Consider the following 20,434-nt stretch of genomic DNA (forward strand, 5'->3'; position numbering starts at 1 on the left):
TTACAAAAAACACCCAGCAGACCTCTTTCTGGCTGCTAAGAGACCAGCCAGCAGTAACATCTAAGACAAGCGATCACAGCATTTATCAAAAGAAAGCAGAGAACCTGAGCAATCACGGGATCACAAATTCGACAGAGTTGGAAGGGACCTCTAGAGATCATCTGGTCCAACTCCCCTGCCAAAGCAGGATTGCCCAGAGCACATCACTCAGGACTGCATCAGGGCAGGTCTTGAAAATCTCCAGAGAAGGGGACTCCACGACCTCCCTGGGCAGCCTGTTCCAGGGCTCTGTCACCCTCACCGTAAAGAAGTTCTTCCTCATTCTTGAGTGGAACTTCCTATGTTCCAGCTTGTGCCCATTGCCCCTCATTCTATCGCTGGAAACCATTGAAAAGAGTCCGGCTCCATCATCCTTCAACCCACCCTTTAGGAACTTGTAAACATAGATAAGGTCTTCCCTCAGCCTTCTCTTCTCCAGGCTAAAGAACCCCAGCTCTTTGAGCCTTTCCTCATAGGCGAGATGCTCCAACCCCTTAATCATCTTAGTTGCCCTACGTTGGACTCACTCCAGTAGTTCCCTGTCTCTCTTGAACTGAAGAGACCAGAACTGGACGCAGTATTCCAGTTGTGGCCTCAGCAGTGCAGAGTAAAGGGGGAGAATGACCTCCATGCAGTCTTCTCACCCAGCAGGAACTGGAAGCGCTGGAGGATGGTGCAAGCACTTTACTCGTAGGAAAAAGGTCCTCTGGACAACACAGCAGTGCCACTGTCAGAAACCCACCAGCAACTCTAACCTGCCCTTTTTGGCTCAGAGATGGAAAAACAATGAGGAGCATGGAAGGTGGGAGGATCTGTCATCAGCAAGGGAGCAAACGCTATCTTTATCTCTTTTTTAGTCGCTTAGTTCACTGATAACCAGCCATTAAGGCCTTGGATGGTATGCAAGTCATCACAGGGGGCTTATGAACATCTAATCTGCTTTGACTCCGTTTCAAACTGCTTTGTACTTAAAGTTATACAGAAAAAGTTCTGATTTGCCCTTTATAGCTGCCATTCTTCTTTCAGCCACTTAAGGATGTTATCATAAAGGAAAGGGTATTACAAGATAAGCTCATCTAGGTCACAGGAAAGAACACTTTCCAAGCTAACCTAAAGTACAAATGATCTCTTCACAATCAACATAAATTCTGTATGGGCTGCAGTTAACCTGTCCTCTAATCTTTGCCATCAGTAAGTCAATGAACAATTTTAACACCGTAACTCTATGCTGCTGAGGTTACAGGACAGAAGATTTGTGCAACGAAGCTTCTTGTACAAGAAAACATTTTCAGATGCACTTAAGACCTTTGAGTAAAGGAAGCTCTTGGGTCCAATCAACGATTTACTACAAAAACAAAGCTAAAAAGCTTTTCTCTGATTGGAGTCAGCCAAAAATTCCTCTGCAACAGTTGTTTCCCTTACACTTCAGTTTCTTACAGTATTAGCTCAGTCCTGATGGCATCTTTTCCATCCTGTCTTCAGATGACTCTGTCAAAACTCTGTAAATAACTTGTTTGCACTTTGGCAAGGTACCAGGAGGAATTTAATATTTCATTTAATTTTTTTTAAAAAAAGATCTTTACTACTAAATACCCACTTGATAACAAACAAACATTCAAACAAGAACACAGGTATAGCAACTTTAAATTAGATACAAACCCCCTTTTATTCAGGGAAGCATGCCAGTTGGGAAATTAAATGAGGCAACTATAATTTATTGCAGCAACCTCAGGTTGAAAAAATGATTAGTGAACTCAAGTAAGACACTGAACTACCCTGGATCCTAAAATAGCAGCCAAAGAATAGCACAAGGTAAGTCCACTACTTAGCAATGACAGAATCAGTCTACGGTTTATATATAGGTGTAGTTTCTGCTCTCCCACTCATAACCTCTGTTGTGCTATTTTTCGAAGACAAAGGAGCAACACTCACAGTTTGATTTAGCTTTTTTTTATCATGTCTGAAATCTCTGATATCTTAATGACTGGTTAATTGACAGCACTGCCTTAGGACCCTACAGGTCAACAAGGAAACTTTAAGCAAAACTACAGAGGACAAGTTCTCTTGATGTGCTTTTATTCATCTCTAATAGGAGCAACAATTAATTCTTCCAACTCCTTAATGTAAGAGGAGATCAATTGAAATAAAATGTACTACGGCATCACCATTTCAGTGACAAATCTGTGCTGTACACTGAAGGCAGGCTTGGGTTTGCTTTGTTTTTAAGGTGCAGCTTGAGTCACAGAGAGCGCACATGGATACGGAGCCTCCAAGGAGTGAGTGCTCTAAGGACGGGTGAGCAGGAGGGGAAGCAGCAGAGCACAGTCTGTGACTACCATGAATGAAACTGCTCCACAGCACTGCAGGGACAAAGCCTGGTGGCTTTTGTGGTTCCTCTGTCTTTGGGATTCATGCAGATTCATTACAATGTCAGTAGCACCTGTCTTTAAGTACCATGCGTAATAGAAATCTGAGCAACAGAGATACATTCACACAAACCTGCCAGAGGAGGCTTGTCTCCAAGCTCCCTCCCACTCTATGATAAGAAAACTAATTCCTGCCCTGAACCTTCTTCTCTTTGACTACAGCTTTCCAAAAGGAGGAACTCTATTTCCACCACTTCCTAAGGGATTGCTTAGGGCAGATCATACCCTTAGGTATCCAATGCCTATTTCGATCCATTTATTAACCACGGTTCGCCCACTCTTGCTCCTGGGATTGCCAACGGAGAACCACAGTAATCTCATCTTGGAAGTTGCAGTCTGCTTTTTGACAAGTCATGTGAGGGAAGGAAAAAACCAAACCAGACAAAAAAAGAGCATACAACAGCTCTCAGGAAAGGAAGTTCAGCTGTTCTGATTAAGTTGAAGCCACTCCGCTTTCTTCTGCTACAATTCCACGAGGGCAATCAAGTTCCAGAAAACATTTCCAGGTTTTGCTGTCTGTGAATGTGCCCTGTTTTATGCAGGGACAGCTGAAGTATATGTGCTAATCGCTTCTCTAACTTAAGGCTGAAGACCAAATACAGGAATACTTAAGAAACTTTAGGGCCTGACGTCTTTAAGCACCAGGTTTTACTGGAACCCCATTAAATCTTGTGACATGAATTCATTTACTTCATTTAATTGCAAAGTGCCAGAAGAGCAAACAAGCATGCAGTGATCTCCAGATACAATTATCTCAGGTCACAGCTAAGATCAAAGGAGTAAGTAACTTTTGCAGAAGGTGGAGAAAGGAAGAGTCCACAACATACACTAAAAAGACTTCCCCAAACTCCACTATCTTCTGCAGAGTCCTCTGGAAGTTCAGACCTACCAGCAACCTCACTGAGGAATCCAGGCATACAAAATGTCTCCCTTACTGTTCTGATGACATTCTCTCTATAAAGCTTTGGTTCAAAGCGAGCTACAGTGGATACCAGTCATTGCTCCCAAAGAACATTGTTGTCCCTGTGGAACAAAACCCCAGGACTGAAGACAAAGTCGCACTGCTGTCACATGAATGAGGTTGTAGCTCTGCTTGAGCAGGAGAATTGCCTCATTTCACCCCCAGAACAAAGGATAGGACATTCAGCTGGGAGAGGACACCTCAGTACTAGGGCTACAGGTACAGTCACCCTCCACACTGTATTAAATTAACTCCTTATCCTTCCTACTCCAAGAAAAATCATCAGAAGAAAAGGTCAAAGGGGCTACATGCATATTTGTACTCCAACACAGACTCTGCAGTTTCAGCAAACCACAAGTGTGACAGGTTGATTTTAAAATACGGCATTTCCCAAGTTACGTGTCTCCAAACATACTGCATTTACCCTGCTTTGATACTGTACCACAACACCTGTATCCAGTGAGATCAATAATCCTATTTAATGCAGCCCAAAATTAAAGCCTGGTCTCTGTTCACCCATAGGCACCACTGCAGTAATCATGATTAATAAAAGCAATGTCTAATTATCATTTTGTGCAGAGTGGGGCTATATGCTGCAAAATATTCCTAGTCAAAAGAAGGCAAATACAGAGCTTTACTCTCCAGCACTTCTGTCAGGGTCTCATTTTTATCCATACTATTTCTTGAGGAGGGATTTATAAAGCTTTGCAGTACACAGAAGTGTCTGGGAAGACACATGCTGATGTCTCAAAGAACATTATAGGCAACCATCTGCAGAAATTACTGGCCCCCATTAATAGTCCTGTTTTGCTTTACACACTCACCCTACTCTACATCTCCACTACTCTGATATCTCAAAGTGACCTAAATGCCATTTCACTAGAAGGAATATTACCTTCATTAGGGAACAGAGGTAGAATTTGAAAGGCAGTTGCCCAAAGGGCCTGCAATAAGTGACGAAGTGAGGCAACTCCCCACTGCAGTCTCAGTCCCATTATAGCTACCAAAACCTTTGGCAGAGGTCCTATAGGGACTGGATTTCCACCTAGCACATCCCATCTCCCAGTCTTTTGCACTGTTAGTAATCACTGCCTCATCACTACACACCGAGGAGTCAGGAGAAGACAAAGGGGCTGGGCAGAGCTGGTTGCATGGGCCAAAGCAGTACAAGCTCAAACCTGACAGCCATTCATTACACATTGCTTATAGATTTCTAAATCTTCATAATGTTTTCACTCACCGAGGTGACTTCTGCAAGTGGCTGCGGAGCCCACACCTCTCCTGAGCCACTGGGACTCATAGTCAAAAGAAAGCAGTCAAACCAGTCAGTAAGAGACTCTCTCTGAGCCACAAAAATTTTTTCGTGGTTCTCTCATTCACTCACCAAGAGTGAAAATAAATCAGCTCTAAATGCATTTTGATTTGTTTGGCTTACTCTGTCTAATTTTTTAAAATAAGTGCTAATTTATTTAATCTGCTTAATCCACACGGTGGAAGCATTCTGTAGTTTTCTCCTCCTTCTCTCCCCAACAGATGTGTAATTATTCTTCTTCCCCACTGGACCAGAAAGGGCCACGCTGTACCTAGCTGACCAGTCTGCTGATGCAATACGTAAAAGCCTGCCAAAACCATCTCTCACCTGTGCTTCATTCCTTCTTAGGTACCGAGAAGGTCTCACATAGAGGGATCTCCCCTACTGAGAAGGACCAGAGAGAGGATTCTGCTCGGGATTTGTTCTTCCACAGTCCTGCTGTTTCTGGGGTTGAAGCCATTATTATTATAGTTTTGTTGGGAAAACTATGCAGCACGCTCTGCACAGAGCCAAAGCTAAGAAGTACCAGGATCTTCTCAAGATTTTAACCAGCAATCCCCCCCTCACCTTCAAAGTACCTGACACAATCCGGACCGAGGAGGGCTTCTGTAGCGTCATTTCCAAAAATGCACTGAAGGGAAAGCAGACTGCCATTCTCAGGAGAACATGCACTTTACTGAGGGGCTGGCATGCATGTGAAAATAAACTTTCTTCTCCCTATACTAGAAAGCCAACTCTCCAACATCTCAACAACGCTGCTTGCTTTGGAAGCTTTCCAGTCACATCTTTCTGTATATGCTATCAGATATATATTTTATAAGCTCCTTTTCTCGGTTAGAACACTGCTGTTCCAAGCTTATTCCATTAATACTTCATGTGAAAATAAACCTCTCTCCACATTTCAAGAAAACAACAGTTCCCTGGCAACAATTAGTGGAAACTGTTGTCATTGGTATTTTACTTTGATTGAAGAATTGAAAAGGGGGGGAGGGGACCCTCAATTCTCCTTCTCAGGCTTCAGTAAACCCATAGCTCAAAGGACAGTTTTCTTCTCCAAAGTAAAAGATTTCAAGTATCTCAATTCCCAGAGAGTTGGGGGAAAAAGGAAAAACAAACCAGCAGCCGAGACCATTGTAACTACTACAATCAGCTGTTCCACATTGAAAAACATGTTGTCCTCCATATCCCACTGCTATTAAAAAATGTGCAGCTTGAAATACAATGACTAATTCCACTTTTATAGCCAACTGACTAGAACATCTTTCTAAGATAAAAGAGAGCATTATTGTTCATTTGAACCAAAAATACCCACCGAAAATAAGGAATCTTTGCTATTTTCAAATTAAAAAAATGCAAGCAAGAGCTCTAGGAAAGCTTGAGCATGGAATTGTTTGAAACAACTTTGTTCATAAGAAATACGAAAGCTCCAAACTTTGTCACACAAAGACCAAACTGGCAATTTGTCAGAAGCCAAAGCTGCAGCTAATTATTCTGGATTTGCATAGCTTGTGAAACAAAAATAAATGCATGTCCCCATCAGAGGTACTTGTGATGATTTCCACTTCACTGCACATGTTTTCAATCTTACATTCTTCAAACTAAGCCAAACAGATTTTTCCTGAAAAACAAGGTAAATGGAGATGTTCTCTCTCTCTGTCGCCAGCATACGAAGTCATAAGAAACTGTATACTTTACTGTCCAAAGAAGAACCAACAACTTTCAATTTTAAATCTGGCCCTATGCTAATTTTGGGGATGGAAGGGTGAAACTGAACAAACCCAAGCTTTAATTACAAAAGATCAGAAACAGCTTAACCTTTTAGAAGCCACCCAAAATCCTTCTTTGCTAGACTTCATTATTAAAAAAATTATTGGTTTTTTATCGTATATGTCTCATCAGACAACCTCTGCATAACTTCAGAGCCAGTCTGTCCCTTGAAATGGTGACTGAAGAAATTATTAAGAAATGCTTCAATGTAAGCATTTACTGGCAAGCCGCTCCGATGCCAGTGCAAGAACTGCTCAGCCTCAGCCCTGCCAGCTGCTGCCTGCAGACCACGGCAGATGGGCTTCAGTCACATTTGTCACCTGTTCAGAACATCCTCTGGCCACCAGCTGAAGCCACTCCAACTGAGCGGGCAGCTGCAAGAGGCTGGAAGAGCTGGCAAGAAAAAAAAAAATAGGAGAGGATGACAGAGAACAACTTGGACACCGAGAAAGGCAGCTCCGACTGGCCTGCCTCTTTGCCTCCCTGTAAGGGGAGGTATGTAACAGCCACAGGAACAGCCTGCAGATTAAATGCAGCCGAATCAGTGCTGTCTTTCGCTGGAAGAAAGCCAGCAACACCAGGTCTGCTCACCACCTTCATCTGCTCTCCCCTTCCCGTGGTGCCTCGCAAAACAGCGCGGGGAAGCCCTGGCACTGGGCACCCCTGGCACTGGGCACCCCACAGCCCACCTCCTGCCCTGCGCGGCCCCCGACAGCACTGGGACTGGGACACCAACACCTTCCCTGCAGGAGCTGGGACACATCCTTCTGCCTTCCCTCCTGCAAAACTGGAACAAGAGCACTTCCTCACCTCACAAACAAGTAAGCACCATAATTCAAAAAGCACCCCGATACTGAGGTATTAAGCAAATGACCCGCCACAAGGTAAGAGATATAGCATGGAATTCTGTGAAGAGCCTGTATTTAAAAGACAAGATGACATTTGGGTTTTTTTCTTGCAATATAGCTGCCTCACTGACTTGGATTTAAGCTGCAGAAAGCAAATCCAGATCCAAACCACTGCCGTATCTTAAAGATGCTGGTACTCAGAGTTCCGCCACCGCTCACTGGAAAAATAGAAATGAGCTAACTTGTTCATGCTCCCAAATGTTTCGGTGCAGGCTCAGACGCATACTGTCTTTGGAAAATTCATAACATTGCAAGCTTTTTATTTAATTCATCTACTGTACTGTCTTTCAAACCAGAGAGCTTGATGGATGCTACTCAATTTTATTATATAAGGTCACACATCAGCTCCTGTGCATTGAGTTCACAGTGAATTCTCATTATCTTAGAATTTAATCAGTATTTCTAAAAAAACCCCAATTACTTATCACCACAGAAGTTGAGAGAGTCTTTCTCTGTTTTCAATGCGATGCTTGAATAATGTCTTACTACCGGATAAAGGAGCATGCCTGCTTAGCATCCCACTGCTAGTCCTATTCTTCCATTATTTCTCCTCGGAGGATGTGCATGTTTCCACACTTAATATAAATAGAAAGCTGGAACCACTCCTTCTGCTGTAACTGAAAGTCTGAGACAGGACAAAACACAGAACTTGAACACAAGTCACAGAATGTTAATTGCTGTTTAGCAGCAGCTTGCTGATAGTCTGTACAGCACAATCAGCATTAAGAAAGCAAAATGAGAGGATTTCATCAGCCTAGGTAAAGAACAGAGGACCATCCTAATTCCTCACTGCAGAAAGGAAACAGAAGTCACACAGGTGCTTATTTGAAGACTTCAAAGTCTTCCCCTTAGTAGTAGGAAATTCTTTCCTGCTCCTGTGAAGCATCTTTGGAAAAGAATAATCTGATGTCTGTTCACAGAAGTCAGCACATACCAGCCCATTGTGCTTTGCTGTCTGGAAGCCAGTAACTAAACCTTACTTTCCAACTCATTACTGGAAAGCACATCTACCTTGAGAAAATTTTTGAATTTATGTTAAGAAGAAAATAGATAAACAGCCTGTATGGTTTTTTGTTCTGAGTTGCTTGTCTATTGTCAGATGTAAGAGCTGGTTTCTCTTGAACAGGATAGGTTCTTTGAAGGAGGAGAATGGGAAAGAAATCAAACAAGTGCTGCTGCTTAACACAGGGAAACAATATTCCCTCTGTCAAATAAACTATGTCCACCAGATTGACACAAGACATCCTCCATCTAGAAGCAGGGCTAGTGGGACAGATCTCGCAAAGTGACTCAAGTGAAGCTTCCTAGTGATGTTGGATGGAGAAAGAGCCCATTTCTGACACATTCCTTACTGGTTACAAACACATGCATCAGGATATATGAAGCAACACACAAGTGACAGGTGAGGGGTGATCACACACAGCCACCCATCCCACTGTAGCACAGAGGTAGGCATCAGTGTTGGAGGTGTGCCTTTGGGGCACAAATTCCCAGTATAAGTCAGCCTGACATCTCAACTATGCTGTGAAATTTGAGACCATGAAGTCCTTTTACACAAAGTCCTGTCTAGTTCTGTCCGAATGTTTCCCAAAATGCTCTTCTAGTAAAGAAATCCTTTCCAATCATTTTGTGTCTATCTGACGATTAGCCATTACAGTACACAAACACCAGAAGTCTACCAGGCAACCTGCGCAACGACAGCAACTTCAGTCCACAAGGTAAAATGGGGTTTGCCCCCTGTTCGGCTAATCTGTGCATCACTGAATTCATCTCATGTAAGCATCTTGCTGCTCCAACCTACAGTGAAAGTGCAAGGCACATAGAACAAATGCAGACATTGGATTGTAGTAGACTGGGGTATTATTAAAATAAGTGTCCCCTAGACAGTGACACAAATATAGGCTAGATTTCTCCCTCTGTTGCTTGTGAAGTTGTGCTTCGCAAATGCTGGTTTGTATTTATCCATCTCAATCAAGATGTTCCTATCACAACTGATGAAAGAACCTGCTCCTTAACTCTGAGCAATAGGAGGCACAACTAAGGAAGATGATGCTATAATGGTGAAAGGTTAAATGCAACTAGTAAAGTGTATGCCCTTCTTCCTTGTAATACCATGCAGTTCTGAAACACACACACATACCTGAAAGACATATTCTCCAGTTTTTTTAAGCCTTTTCTGGTAGTGGATTCTTTAAATAAATTGAAAAATCAGGCCATGTTTGTTTTTTTTTTTTTTAAGTGCTTTTCCCCTACTCCCTGCTGGTGCTGAGAAGCACCTTTCACATGGACTTACGAGCAGCCTCAACTATGAGTGGCTAACGCCCAGCTTTCCTCCTCTGTCCTCTCTACTGAGGCAGTTTCATCTCTGCTACTGAGATACAAGAAAGCAAGTGTGAGGGACACACTGACCACCTCAGAGTGCAAAACAAGCACTAGGTGAGCATCAGCAAGAGTGAAACCTATGACACACAGCTCTTCTAAGTATACAAAATAAGCCAGAATGAAAGAGCGTGCTTTCCCTTTGATCTTTTAGGGCTATAGTGCTCTATGTTACAGCTGTCACAGTAACATAATTCCTTCCCCAAGTTGCCATCATCCTTAAGTAACATCTTGGGTGAAATATGACCATTCAAGACCGGGGAAAGAACAAATGTAGCCAACACCTGAACTTATCCGCAGATGGGCTGTAACTCAAAGGCACTTACTATCATTTCTCTGCTCATCAGGTTATGAGAACATTCCTTCTCCTGTTAAACCCGACTGTCTGTGAATGTAATAAACACAGAGTAACACTGCCTAATTAGCTATCAGATCTTATTAATTAACAGGCACAAGGAAAGCCTAACTGCATTCCCACTTTCACCAGGGCACCAGCTGAGTTAAGGCTGGATGGGCTCAACACACACTTCATGAAAACGGGATCCTATTTTCCCAAGAACAGTATATATAGCACAGAATTGAATGGGAAAGAACAAAAAATAATTAAGCCTAGGTCATGCTGACATCTAAATGTCAGCATTTAAAATCAGTAAACCTTCTTCATAAGAATATAAAGGAGAAAAATAAATCAAATATAGTTTTTACTCACCTGTACTACTTCCACTCCTCTTTTCCTGGAAAAGAAAAGAAAAAAAAAAAAAGGAATAGTTAATGTTGGAAACGTGAGCAACGTGAAAACAAACACTAATGGAAAAGGGTTACTTCATACTGGAATGCAAACAATAAAAATCTGCATTGACGAACCTGATTCAAATTCAGGAAAGCACTTCTGCAATTCCATTCCCTGCCTAGGAAACGCTTTGGCAGCTTCTGAAACACAGCCCCAGCAGTGACCCAAGGTGCACGCTCAGGAGCTGCACCGCTGGGACTAATACACTGCCAGGTGAACAGAGGTAGGACATGGGTGATGTTAGGGAGGGAGCATCTCCATTTTAGTCAGTTCTACTTTGCTCTTCATTTCTCATTGAGCAACCTGGTCTAGTGGGAAGTGTCCCTGCCCACGGCAGGGGGGTTGGAACTCAATGATCTTTAAGGTCCCTTCCAAATCTGCCCTCAGAGTGTGAGAATTGCATCACAGTACATTCCATATCCTTGCTAGATCTTTGATTTTGATCCAAAGATAAGGTATAAACATCAGGGAGCATGAACACACAACTTTTCAGCCATTTATCCTCTTATTTACGGCCTTGTTCTACCCCCATCCCCTGAGCACACAGAATATGTTCCAGAGCTACACACATACTGACTTGCATCAGTTGTTCTCTGCTTGAAACCCTCGCCAAGAAACTTTTAAGGTGTCCCATGGCTTGCCTCCATCGCAAGCACAAAGATGCCCACGCAGTCTCCACGGACCAGCTCCGCAAACCGAGCAGGGAAGGGGACGGGCAGAGGTCAGGTCCATAACAGAGAGACTGCCCTGCAGCCGGAGCACCCTGCCCAGATGTGCCATCCCGCTCCGACTCCATCATAGACACATCCCCACAGATCCACTGCTCAAGACAGACAATCCATTCTGGAAGCGGTGCCTCAAAACCACAATTATTTGAAACTCCAGCTGGTGATTGGTACTGCACTGTGTCAGACGGACCGAGCTGTGCTGGCTTCAGCAGAGGCAACAACCCCTACATCATGTAGCTGTGCCCAAAGAAAAGCTAATAAATTATACAAGCAAACATGTACAGATTCAAACCCATAATGCGAGTATTCTCCACCGTCCCAGCTGGAGCAAGCGTCACGCCACAGGCTGGGATGGGACTCTGTGTGTGCGTCTGCCCCTGGTGCTGTGGTTTCCTCTGGGCAGAAAGGGACACGCACCAGGCTATGTGACCAGGGAAGGCAGCACAGTGGGCTGTGACACCCCCTTCTAGACAGCAGGCAGTCTGGGTGTGGGGACACCAGAGAGTGCAATGCCCGTGGTTCAGACATGCCCTTGGACTTCAGTTCGAGGACTTGCAGTCAGTCTGGCTCCTGCAGGAGCAGAGTTCAGAGACTTGGGGTTTGTCAGAGAGGCCCAAGCCCCTGAATGCTGCCTTAGCCATACGGGGACTCGTTCTAGTGATCCCAAAACACCAGGGATCAGAGACTGGAGAGACCTACTAATCTGACACCAAAATGTTGAGAACCGCAACTGGTAGAGCCAATTTAGGCAGATGTCTAGAGATGATCATCTACTCTGCTGGTGTGAGAATTGAGATTCAGGTACCCGCAGCTGGTCAGACAATGCTGGTCACTGAATCTGACAAGTTATCAAGCAAAACAAACCACTTCTGCTCTAGTCTTGAAAGCAGAACTGAACTCCTGGCACAAAGCCCAGCCATCCCAGCTCCATGCCACCCTCCCAACATACGCAGGCTACTTACAGTATGTTAGAACCTTCTCCTCACTTTGAAGACATAGGAAATTTAACTTCAAAATCAAAAGCCTCAGTAAGCACAAGATGGGAATCTCTCCTCCTCGTTCCCACTAACCCCATCTGTGAAAATCAAAGACCCTTTCTGGGGAGGTCACGGAGCAGGACTGCCTAACTCTGCCCTCAATGCTTTTCTATCTAAGAGCGTCTGTGGCGGTGTCCGTAGTCACAACTGCTGCACACTGCTGAATACACAATGGCTCCTCCAGTTTTCCACCCAATACAGTAAGTCTTTCTTTCGGGAGGCCATTACAAAGACGCCCAAAGGGACAGACGATCAATCAGCATCTCTGACACAAATTGCTCCCTTCTTCCACTTTACCAGTCTGGAGTTTCTCTGGCTTAGAAGCACAGCCACAACAGAGAGCTTGTCGTTACTCAGCAAGGAAATTAAAAAGAAAATGAAACCAAGCACCTCTTGCAGAGAATTTCAAAGCCCGCTTGCAGATAACAGTAGCCTGTGAGTGGTGGGTGATTAATATACTGCCATTACAGGCTGGGAAGCTTTGCTGCAGACCATCACCTGAGGCTGGCCAGATGCATTCCAATTGTGCTTTGAGGACAAAATATTACTCTCGTAGAGAAAGAGTTAATACCCAAATTGTTGAAACCATGATTTTCACACAGCTAAGCAAGATAAATAAGAAATATTAGGTGGGGAATGCTTTTTTGTAACTTAGGGCAGCAGCCTACTCAGAAGCATTCCAAGGATCGTAAGCTAAAACTTGAAACAGCCAAACTAGCCACATTTTTGCTCTGTCTGCCCTGGAGTAAACAGAACAACTCAGAACCGCCATTGAAATACACCAGGCTTCAGACAGGACTGCTCCAGAGCCCCTGGAAGAATAGAGGCTGATGGCAAAGGCTGCATTTCTTGCCATGCCTGCATACACACTGAATGGGCTTTGTTCTACTTTGAAGAAGAAAAATACTTGCAAGCTGGATGCCAAACACACTTGAGAAAAAATCAGTCCAAAAGTTTTCTATAATCCCCCAAAAACTGACTTTGTAAATTTACTGGGACTCTACTGAAACCGACAGTACTGCCCCAGCAGAAGGGAAGAAGCCAGAGCCGCGCACGAGCAGGGAGGGAAGGGGTGCCTGCTGTTGGGTGTCATGTCACACGTGCTTAAAAAGGTACAGGAAGGAGAAAGGGATTATCAAGGTCAGCTTGTAGCGCTGGGTCTTCCCCTTTTTCCAGAAGGGACGTGGGTGGGATGGTCCCTTTTGGCTACCTGAGTCATGGGAACTCTTTATACTTAAGCCCAGGGGATGAGAAACCATACAAGCAGGTCTATTTTGAGGATTAGTTAATTTGGTAAGAACCCTCTACCAAAATAGCTTTTCTTGAAAGGAAGTTATTTTAAAAACAAAAGGTATCCAAACAACCAGGGTGTCAAACAACCACGCACCTCAGTTCTGGCATTAGCTGGTTCTCCACCTCCAAGATTTCCTAAGCCTGTGACTGGGCAGGTCAGAGCTGCAGGCTCGGGGCAGGAAGACATCCCTTACGCAAGCAAGACTGCAACACCATCTAACCATCTCACAGGGGAAAGGGCTGAGGGACAGGCATGGAGAGAAAGTGGATCCTGCACACAAGAGACTCTAGGACCCTCAAAAAATAAGCAATCAGAGAGAACAAAGCAGGCTGTGGGCCACAAGCAGTTCCCCAACAAGGGGCTGTCTGTGCAGGACACTCAATGGAGATGAGACGGTGCTGGATTAACTGCTCTGGGAGTCTGAGAGAGCCATGGACCAGCCACCGCTTCTTCCTACAGTGCTTAAAGAGCTAGTAAGAAAAACACAACCTACAGACTCGGTGTAGGCTCTTTGGGGCTGTTTCATTAGCAGAGGACAGGCCTTTTGTTAGCTATGCTGAAACATGCACCACAGATGCACTTAACACACACGGGATACTACAACAAACTCCTCTCCCAACGCAGACCACAGATCCTTGCCTGGGTAGGGGACCACGGCTCAGACACAAGCAGGGAACTGCAAAATCTGCAGACAAGCCAGACAGTTAAAAACAATTAAGAGAGGGATGCAAGAACCTGTCCAGGCGAGGTGGAATGCTTCCAGAGGTACCAATGCCTACGTCAAAGGTGCTGTCTCCCATGGGGGGCTATTTGACTTCAGTACTGACCACTACTCTTGTGTCCCTCATGGCATTGTATAGGACCCTTCTTTCTTCCCATGTAGCTTGAAACTGAGTCACAGTCTACTAGAGGAAGGGCTGACATTCCCAGCTGGCCTGACTGCCTCCTGGTATCGGCAATAGACTATACAAAACCAACAGCAAGTCTCTTTCTCTGAGGGGAAAAGAAATATCATAATTAGCTGTATTTCCCTTCTCTCTCCAAAGAGGCAACGCAACTGGGTCAAAGAGAGACTGGATCTGCCTGCTTCCATTGAACAGATGCTTGAAAAATGGTCAATTCTAAACTATTTTCCCAGAGGTCACTATTTTTAAAATATATTTCATTCCAAAGATCATGTAGACAGGGATCTTGTACTCCAATCATCAGCCCGGGGCGAGGGGGGAAGAAAAGAAAAAAAAAAATATTAACAAATGTTAGAAAACCTCTGGGAGAAAAGAGAAGGTGGAAAAGTGTTTGAAGGTGATAGAACTAAACATAGAATCACGGAATGGTTAGAATTGGAAGGGACCTTAAAGATCATCCAGTTCCAAGCCCCTGCCATGGGCAGGGACACCTCCCACTAGACCACGTTGCTCAAAGCCCCATCCAGCCTGATCTTGAACACTTCCAGGGATGGGGCAGCCACAACTTCCCTGGGCAACCTGTTCCAGTGTCTCATCACCCTTATGGTAAATAATTTCTTTCTAGTATCTAAGTAATCTAAGTCTCCCTTCTTTCAATTTAAAACAGTTATCCCTCGTCCTAACATCTAACAGCAAGGCTTCAATGTCTTCAACTGGCATGGTATGCTCAAAGCTATGGAAACCTACTCAGGCACAGCACAAATTACTGACTGGTGCTTCGTGTATTCCCTTCCTTCAGCACACAGCTCTGCTAAATCACACATTTTAACATTTAAAGGAAAAACAAAAACATTTCAGTAACAGCTGCATCAGCCTGCAATACCAAATAAAACCCAGAATCCTGTTATGACTTACCAGTTCTATACTTGAAACCAGTAAACAACTCTACTGGTTAATGCAAGCCTTACCATATGCAATAGGGATTAAAATAATTACCATGCAAGTTGACTTCATGTTTAAGTTAGAATGATGTATGGATTTAGAGAAGAATTCAATATCAAGTTACTAAAAGCACATGAATGGGTGTTTTGGAATTGATGTTTTACCACAGCCTCAAACTATGTAGAACAGTTGGCTTTTGGGGTTGGGTTTGTTGGGGTTTTTTTAAGATCCAAAGTAAACAGTTTGGACTAATCCCCCACAGCATCTAGGACCTGAACATTATAGTGAATGACAGTTAAAAGAGAAAATGACTACCAAGCCACATATCATAGCCATGGTTAAATTAAGTAACATATTTTTGCTGTCTGGTCTGAGTGACAGATTGAAAAATGCCAAACAGAATTTACCATCTCAAAAGTAAAAGGCAATCTTCATATCCGTTTTAATAGCCTAAGAAGTTATTAGTGCATGCAGTGAAGTTCATTTTCTCAGATAGGAGAATGTTTCACCTCCAAAATTTCCCATGTAAAAAGTGGCAAATAATAATAATGTATTACTTTGATATTAAAAAAAAAAAAAGGCATTTTCTAGAAAAGCAATACACTGGCATCAAAGGGAGTTCTATAAATATTAAATGTACCAAAGCAAAAACCTGCAGCCACTAAGACTGTCCACCACACTGAAATTATCAGGCACAGAGGAAGGACAAGCAATACCAGAGCTAAGGATGAAAACCAGCCGGTGCTGGCCATCTGCAACCTCGCGGACAGCCCGTCTCTCCTCCTGCCACAAAGGCAAGCTCTGCACATTCGCCTTAGTTTTTCCACCCTGCATTTCTGTTACTAAATATTTGTGAGGATGCTTTTATTGCTTTTCATCACTGAGGGACTCCACCTTACTGTCTCTTAGGGAAGTAACCAGGAGGGAACCCCAGCACCGGGGTGCTCACTGCCCAGGGTCCCTGGCTGGCAGCTGCAGCCATCAGTGCACGCTGACATTAACTGAGAGCATCTGAAACGTGGCAAGACTCAGCTGTCATGTGGGATTTTTGGTGAGGTTTTTTTTTTTTGCACGCAGACTATCAAGCAGGCAATTAAACAGAGTTAATTGTACCAGTTTAGATCCAACTGTTCCTACCCTTCAGCAAGGTTTTCCCCTTCAGTAATCAGTATTTTGGAATGATTTATGACTGAAATGGATCAAAAGTTGGCATTTGGGGAAGGGAATCTTCAATTTTCTCACTCTCTAAAGCATCACAGGTCCAAACAAGAAAGGAAATAAAGTGACAAGACTCTGGGCTGTCACAGAGGACCTTTTAAGTAGGAAAAAAATAATCACAGAGGGTCGCCACATTTGTGCATTTCTTCCTTGTTTTATAAACAGGGGATGGTCCAAGCAATAGAAGCCCTCATACATCAGACACTACACCACCATAAGTGATTTTCACACCACCATCCCATTCACACATGACATTTGGTAGAACCACCTGATATTCTCCACATCTTCAAAGCATTGATTCATCCCGTTTACAGCTATAAAAGTGCTTCTAAAGAGTGCTGTATCAAAACAAAGCACCCTGAAAGGGAATAGAAAAGAAAAAGATCTTGGTTAGGGCAGCAGCAGCATCACTCTGGTATTCACCTGCGGCACCACAATGCTTCCACATGCCACGAATTCCCACCACAACACACACAAACATTCACCAGCATCTCACAGCAAAGATGCGGCCAGAAACCCACAACCCCTTACCCTGCAAGAGCAAGGATAAAGTCATGCATCCAGCATCACGACTCCAGAGGTTCAAGCAGCAGGGAGGAAGAAGCCAAAGAAAGAAACCAGACACTGTAAGCAGTAACTAGAGAAAATAAACTGCCTTTAGTCGCTAAATATTAAGACAAAGTTTCATTAATGGTTTAGTGAAACATTACAGAGCTACTAATTTCAGCATTAAAAAGCAGGTATTGCAGAAATAAAATCCTTCTATCCCAAGTTATAAAAGCCATAAAGTCAGTAGATACAAACTCAAAATGATCTGTTTTCTTTTTAAACTAGGCATTTAAGATGGATCAGTGCTGCTGAGCTCTGCCAGACTTTTTTCTTGGAACTAGTGACCCCAGGTTCTGGGAGCCCATACTTGCTGCTTTCCCAGCAGGGACATAAAACCTTTAACCACAGTCTTTCGAGAAAAAAAAAAACCAACCTTAAGAGCCATCAGTGCGGAGAAGGAATGATTAACAGCTGCACAGAAAAATTATTAACGGCAATGAGTTATTCGTCCTACCAGGCATTTAGAGACATATTTAGTACCTGATGACAATTATAAGCAACTGGGCAGGGTTCAGTCTTCAGCCATAGGCTTACTCCACCAGACATTATCAGATCCAGCTCCCAGCTATGGCATGCAGCCACACCATGTGATCTCTTTATAAACTTATTAAAAACCATCTTCAAACCAAGCTGTTTTGGCACTGTATCTTTCATTACAAGACATTAATTTCCCAAAGGTCAGAGTCCTTCAAATTTGCAGGCTAAATTGTTCCAGCATTATCCTTTGGCTTCAATTAAACTGCTTGCTTCCTTAAGCGCTGCAAAGAGCATGCGTGTCCTCTCTGCTCCCAGCTCCCTTTGTCTCCCCACGACCCTGGTCACCCCAGTGTTAATATGACCCTCTGCAATAAGCAAACACATGACCCATCCCTTTCAAAAGTCTTTCTAGGGTCACAAGGCACCAGTGATGACTGAGAGAGGCCTGAGAAGAGGCAGCAGAATCATGACGTAGAAGACAGTATCCCTCCCGGGGAGAGATATGGTATTTATCTTTTTTTATATCTACATTAAACTCTTACTGCAGAAGCTACTAGAGGCTTCTAGAAACATGCGAACAAACAGAAAGAGCAATAACCTCACACTAACAGGTTTATAATCTGAAGGATGCTTAACATTGCACACCTGCTCTCCAGTGCCATGACACACTCAATTAGCTGCCACACTGAGGCAGAAGTTCTCTGCATGTGTTGATAAAACTTCTTGGTGCTATAACTCTAGAACACTTAAACAGTTTACTCTCTGAAATAAAGCTTCTAAAAGGTTTTTTTTAATATTATTCTTAGCAATTCTCTTCCCATATTAATTTAAGACAGCTGTTAGAAATTAGTGTCTTATGCTCCTAAATCACAGAATAAGTCACTAGTCAGGAAAAAAGATTCTAAAACCTTCTATTTTTCATTGCCAGCAGAACCCAAGGAATCAGGTATGCAGATTTTCTTCTTCATCAAGGCAATCTTCATGCAACTTGGGCAAGAAGGGCAATCATCTATTAACTAAGAGGTACATTAGTTAGCAGATTGGTATTTTGTTTACTTCTGACTTTCCAGATATTGCCAAATTGCAGAAAAAAACTCTAACCCACTTCTTAACATCTCTTATGCTGAAGTAGGAAGGCAGATCATAGCAGATCAACTCCTCCAGTACTCAATTGGGACATAAGGCAAATAAAACCATACTGAAAGATTTGCCATGAAGTTATCTACATAGAAGCTGAAAGGACAACTCGCATTGACTCAACAGATGAACATTTAATCAGTGTCGTTTCTGGACAATGCTGCTAGAACTGCTCCAGCCTGAGAGCTAATGAGGAATCGATACTTCTACTTCTTCCCTGTGCCAACAGTGGACCAATAAGCAAATAGTATTTTTCAGTTTTCCAGATGACATGAGTCCTCACCTTTTTCATTTCAAAGATGGCAACACCCTATGCGCTCAAAAAGCAACTGTGCGAAGTGGCATTAGAAAGGGCTGCCAGAAAAACACCATTTTAAGAAAGTTAACAACAAATTTGGATGGTCACTCACAAAGAGTCACACAAAATAAAGAGTAGTAAATGTAAAGAAACACTCAGTGACCCTGCTGGCAGTTAACTGGAGGCATTTACTGTCAGGAAATACCCTGAAGCTCCTATGGCTACAGCTAATAGACTACTTATGCCAAAGCTCCTAAGAGGACTTAATGGACCTCCTCAACTATAAAAGTGCTGCAACCTGAAAGTGCAGGGCTGAGGGTTCAGTTCAGGCTTCAAATTTCTCCCCTATGAAGCATCACCATCTTGGCAATCTCCTTGTCATGGAAGGGAGGGCCGACAGGGCACAAACGGTGCAATGACTGATACAGCTTTACATTCATACTGTGTGACAACTGCATTTGGATGTCCTCAGTAAACTTTGTCCAGGGAGAAGCAGAATTCCTCCTACCATACCTGTGCATGGCTCTTTCTAACTTTATACTCAGTTCTCAAACCAAACTAGCTAATAGTATTACTCAAATGCTTATTCTCTCAGACTGAGATACCATTGCACCTAAAGTCAGTTAGACTCCTTCAAACTCTACCTATAATTATGGTTGGCCTTTGCATTGCTTCATCAACTCTTGAACAGGGAGGTTTACCTCTAAATCCTGGAGCTGCATCAGACAAGACAATCCAGCTTCCTGCCTGTCCACTTCCTTTCAAAGGCCACATCTTTTGCAACAGGAAAAAAGAATTAACAAGTGCTGAAGCAATGCACAGAGAGCCGAATCAACGCATACATCCATGCTTCTGCCTACCTACCGATAAATCTGCCTAGAAACTGGAGCCTCACCTAGCCTTAAACTCCTCAGCTCACGTACTAAGAGCTATTTTACTGTGGCAGCACACAGCTTAGTGCAGACTGCAGTTCTCAATGAGGATGTAGCCAGCTTCTGGGTTTTGCAGCCAAATGTTATTTTTCACTCTTGAAATCCCCTGAACTGATTTGTTTAAAGCTACCTCACTTATCTTCTTGAACTACAGTCAAAGCTAGACAGAGCTGTGGGCCCGTTCTGCCTGGAAAAGATAAACAGTATGAGAAAGGCAGAGCAGAGGCAAGAAGAGAAGAGATCTTTTTGTTCCAGCATAGGCAGGGCTGTCGAAG

At 43.4% G+C, this 20,434-nt stretch overlaps 1 protein-coding gene across 1 annotated transcript in view; it reads right to left on the reverse strand.

Annotated features, from left to right (window-relative positions):
* The window catches only part of ITPK1 (inositol-tetrakisphosphate 1-kinase), a 139,595-nt gene that overhangs the window by 101,189 nt on the left and 17,972 nt on the right, over nt 1-20,434 (reverse strand). The window contains exon 2 of the mRNA XM_014957559.1: nt 10,502-10,526. Within this exon, the coding sequence (XP_014813045.1) occupies nt 10,502-10,526 (25 nt within the window). The remainder of the gene's footprint in view (nt 1-10,501; nt 10,527-20,434) is intronic.

The sequence above is a fragment of the Calidris pugnax genome, unplaced genomic scaffold (genome assembly GCF_001431845.1).
Source record: "Calidris pugnax isolate Ruff unplaced genomic scaffold, ASM143184v1 scaffold211, whole genome shotgun sequence".
NCBI lineage: Eukaryota > Metazoa > Chordata > Aves > Charadriiformes > Scolopacidae > Calidris > Calidris pugnax.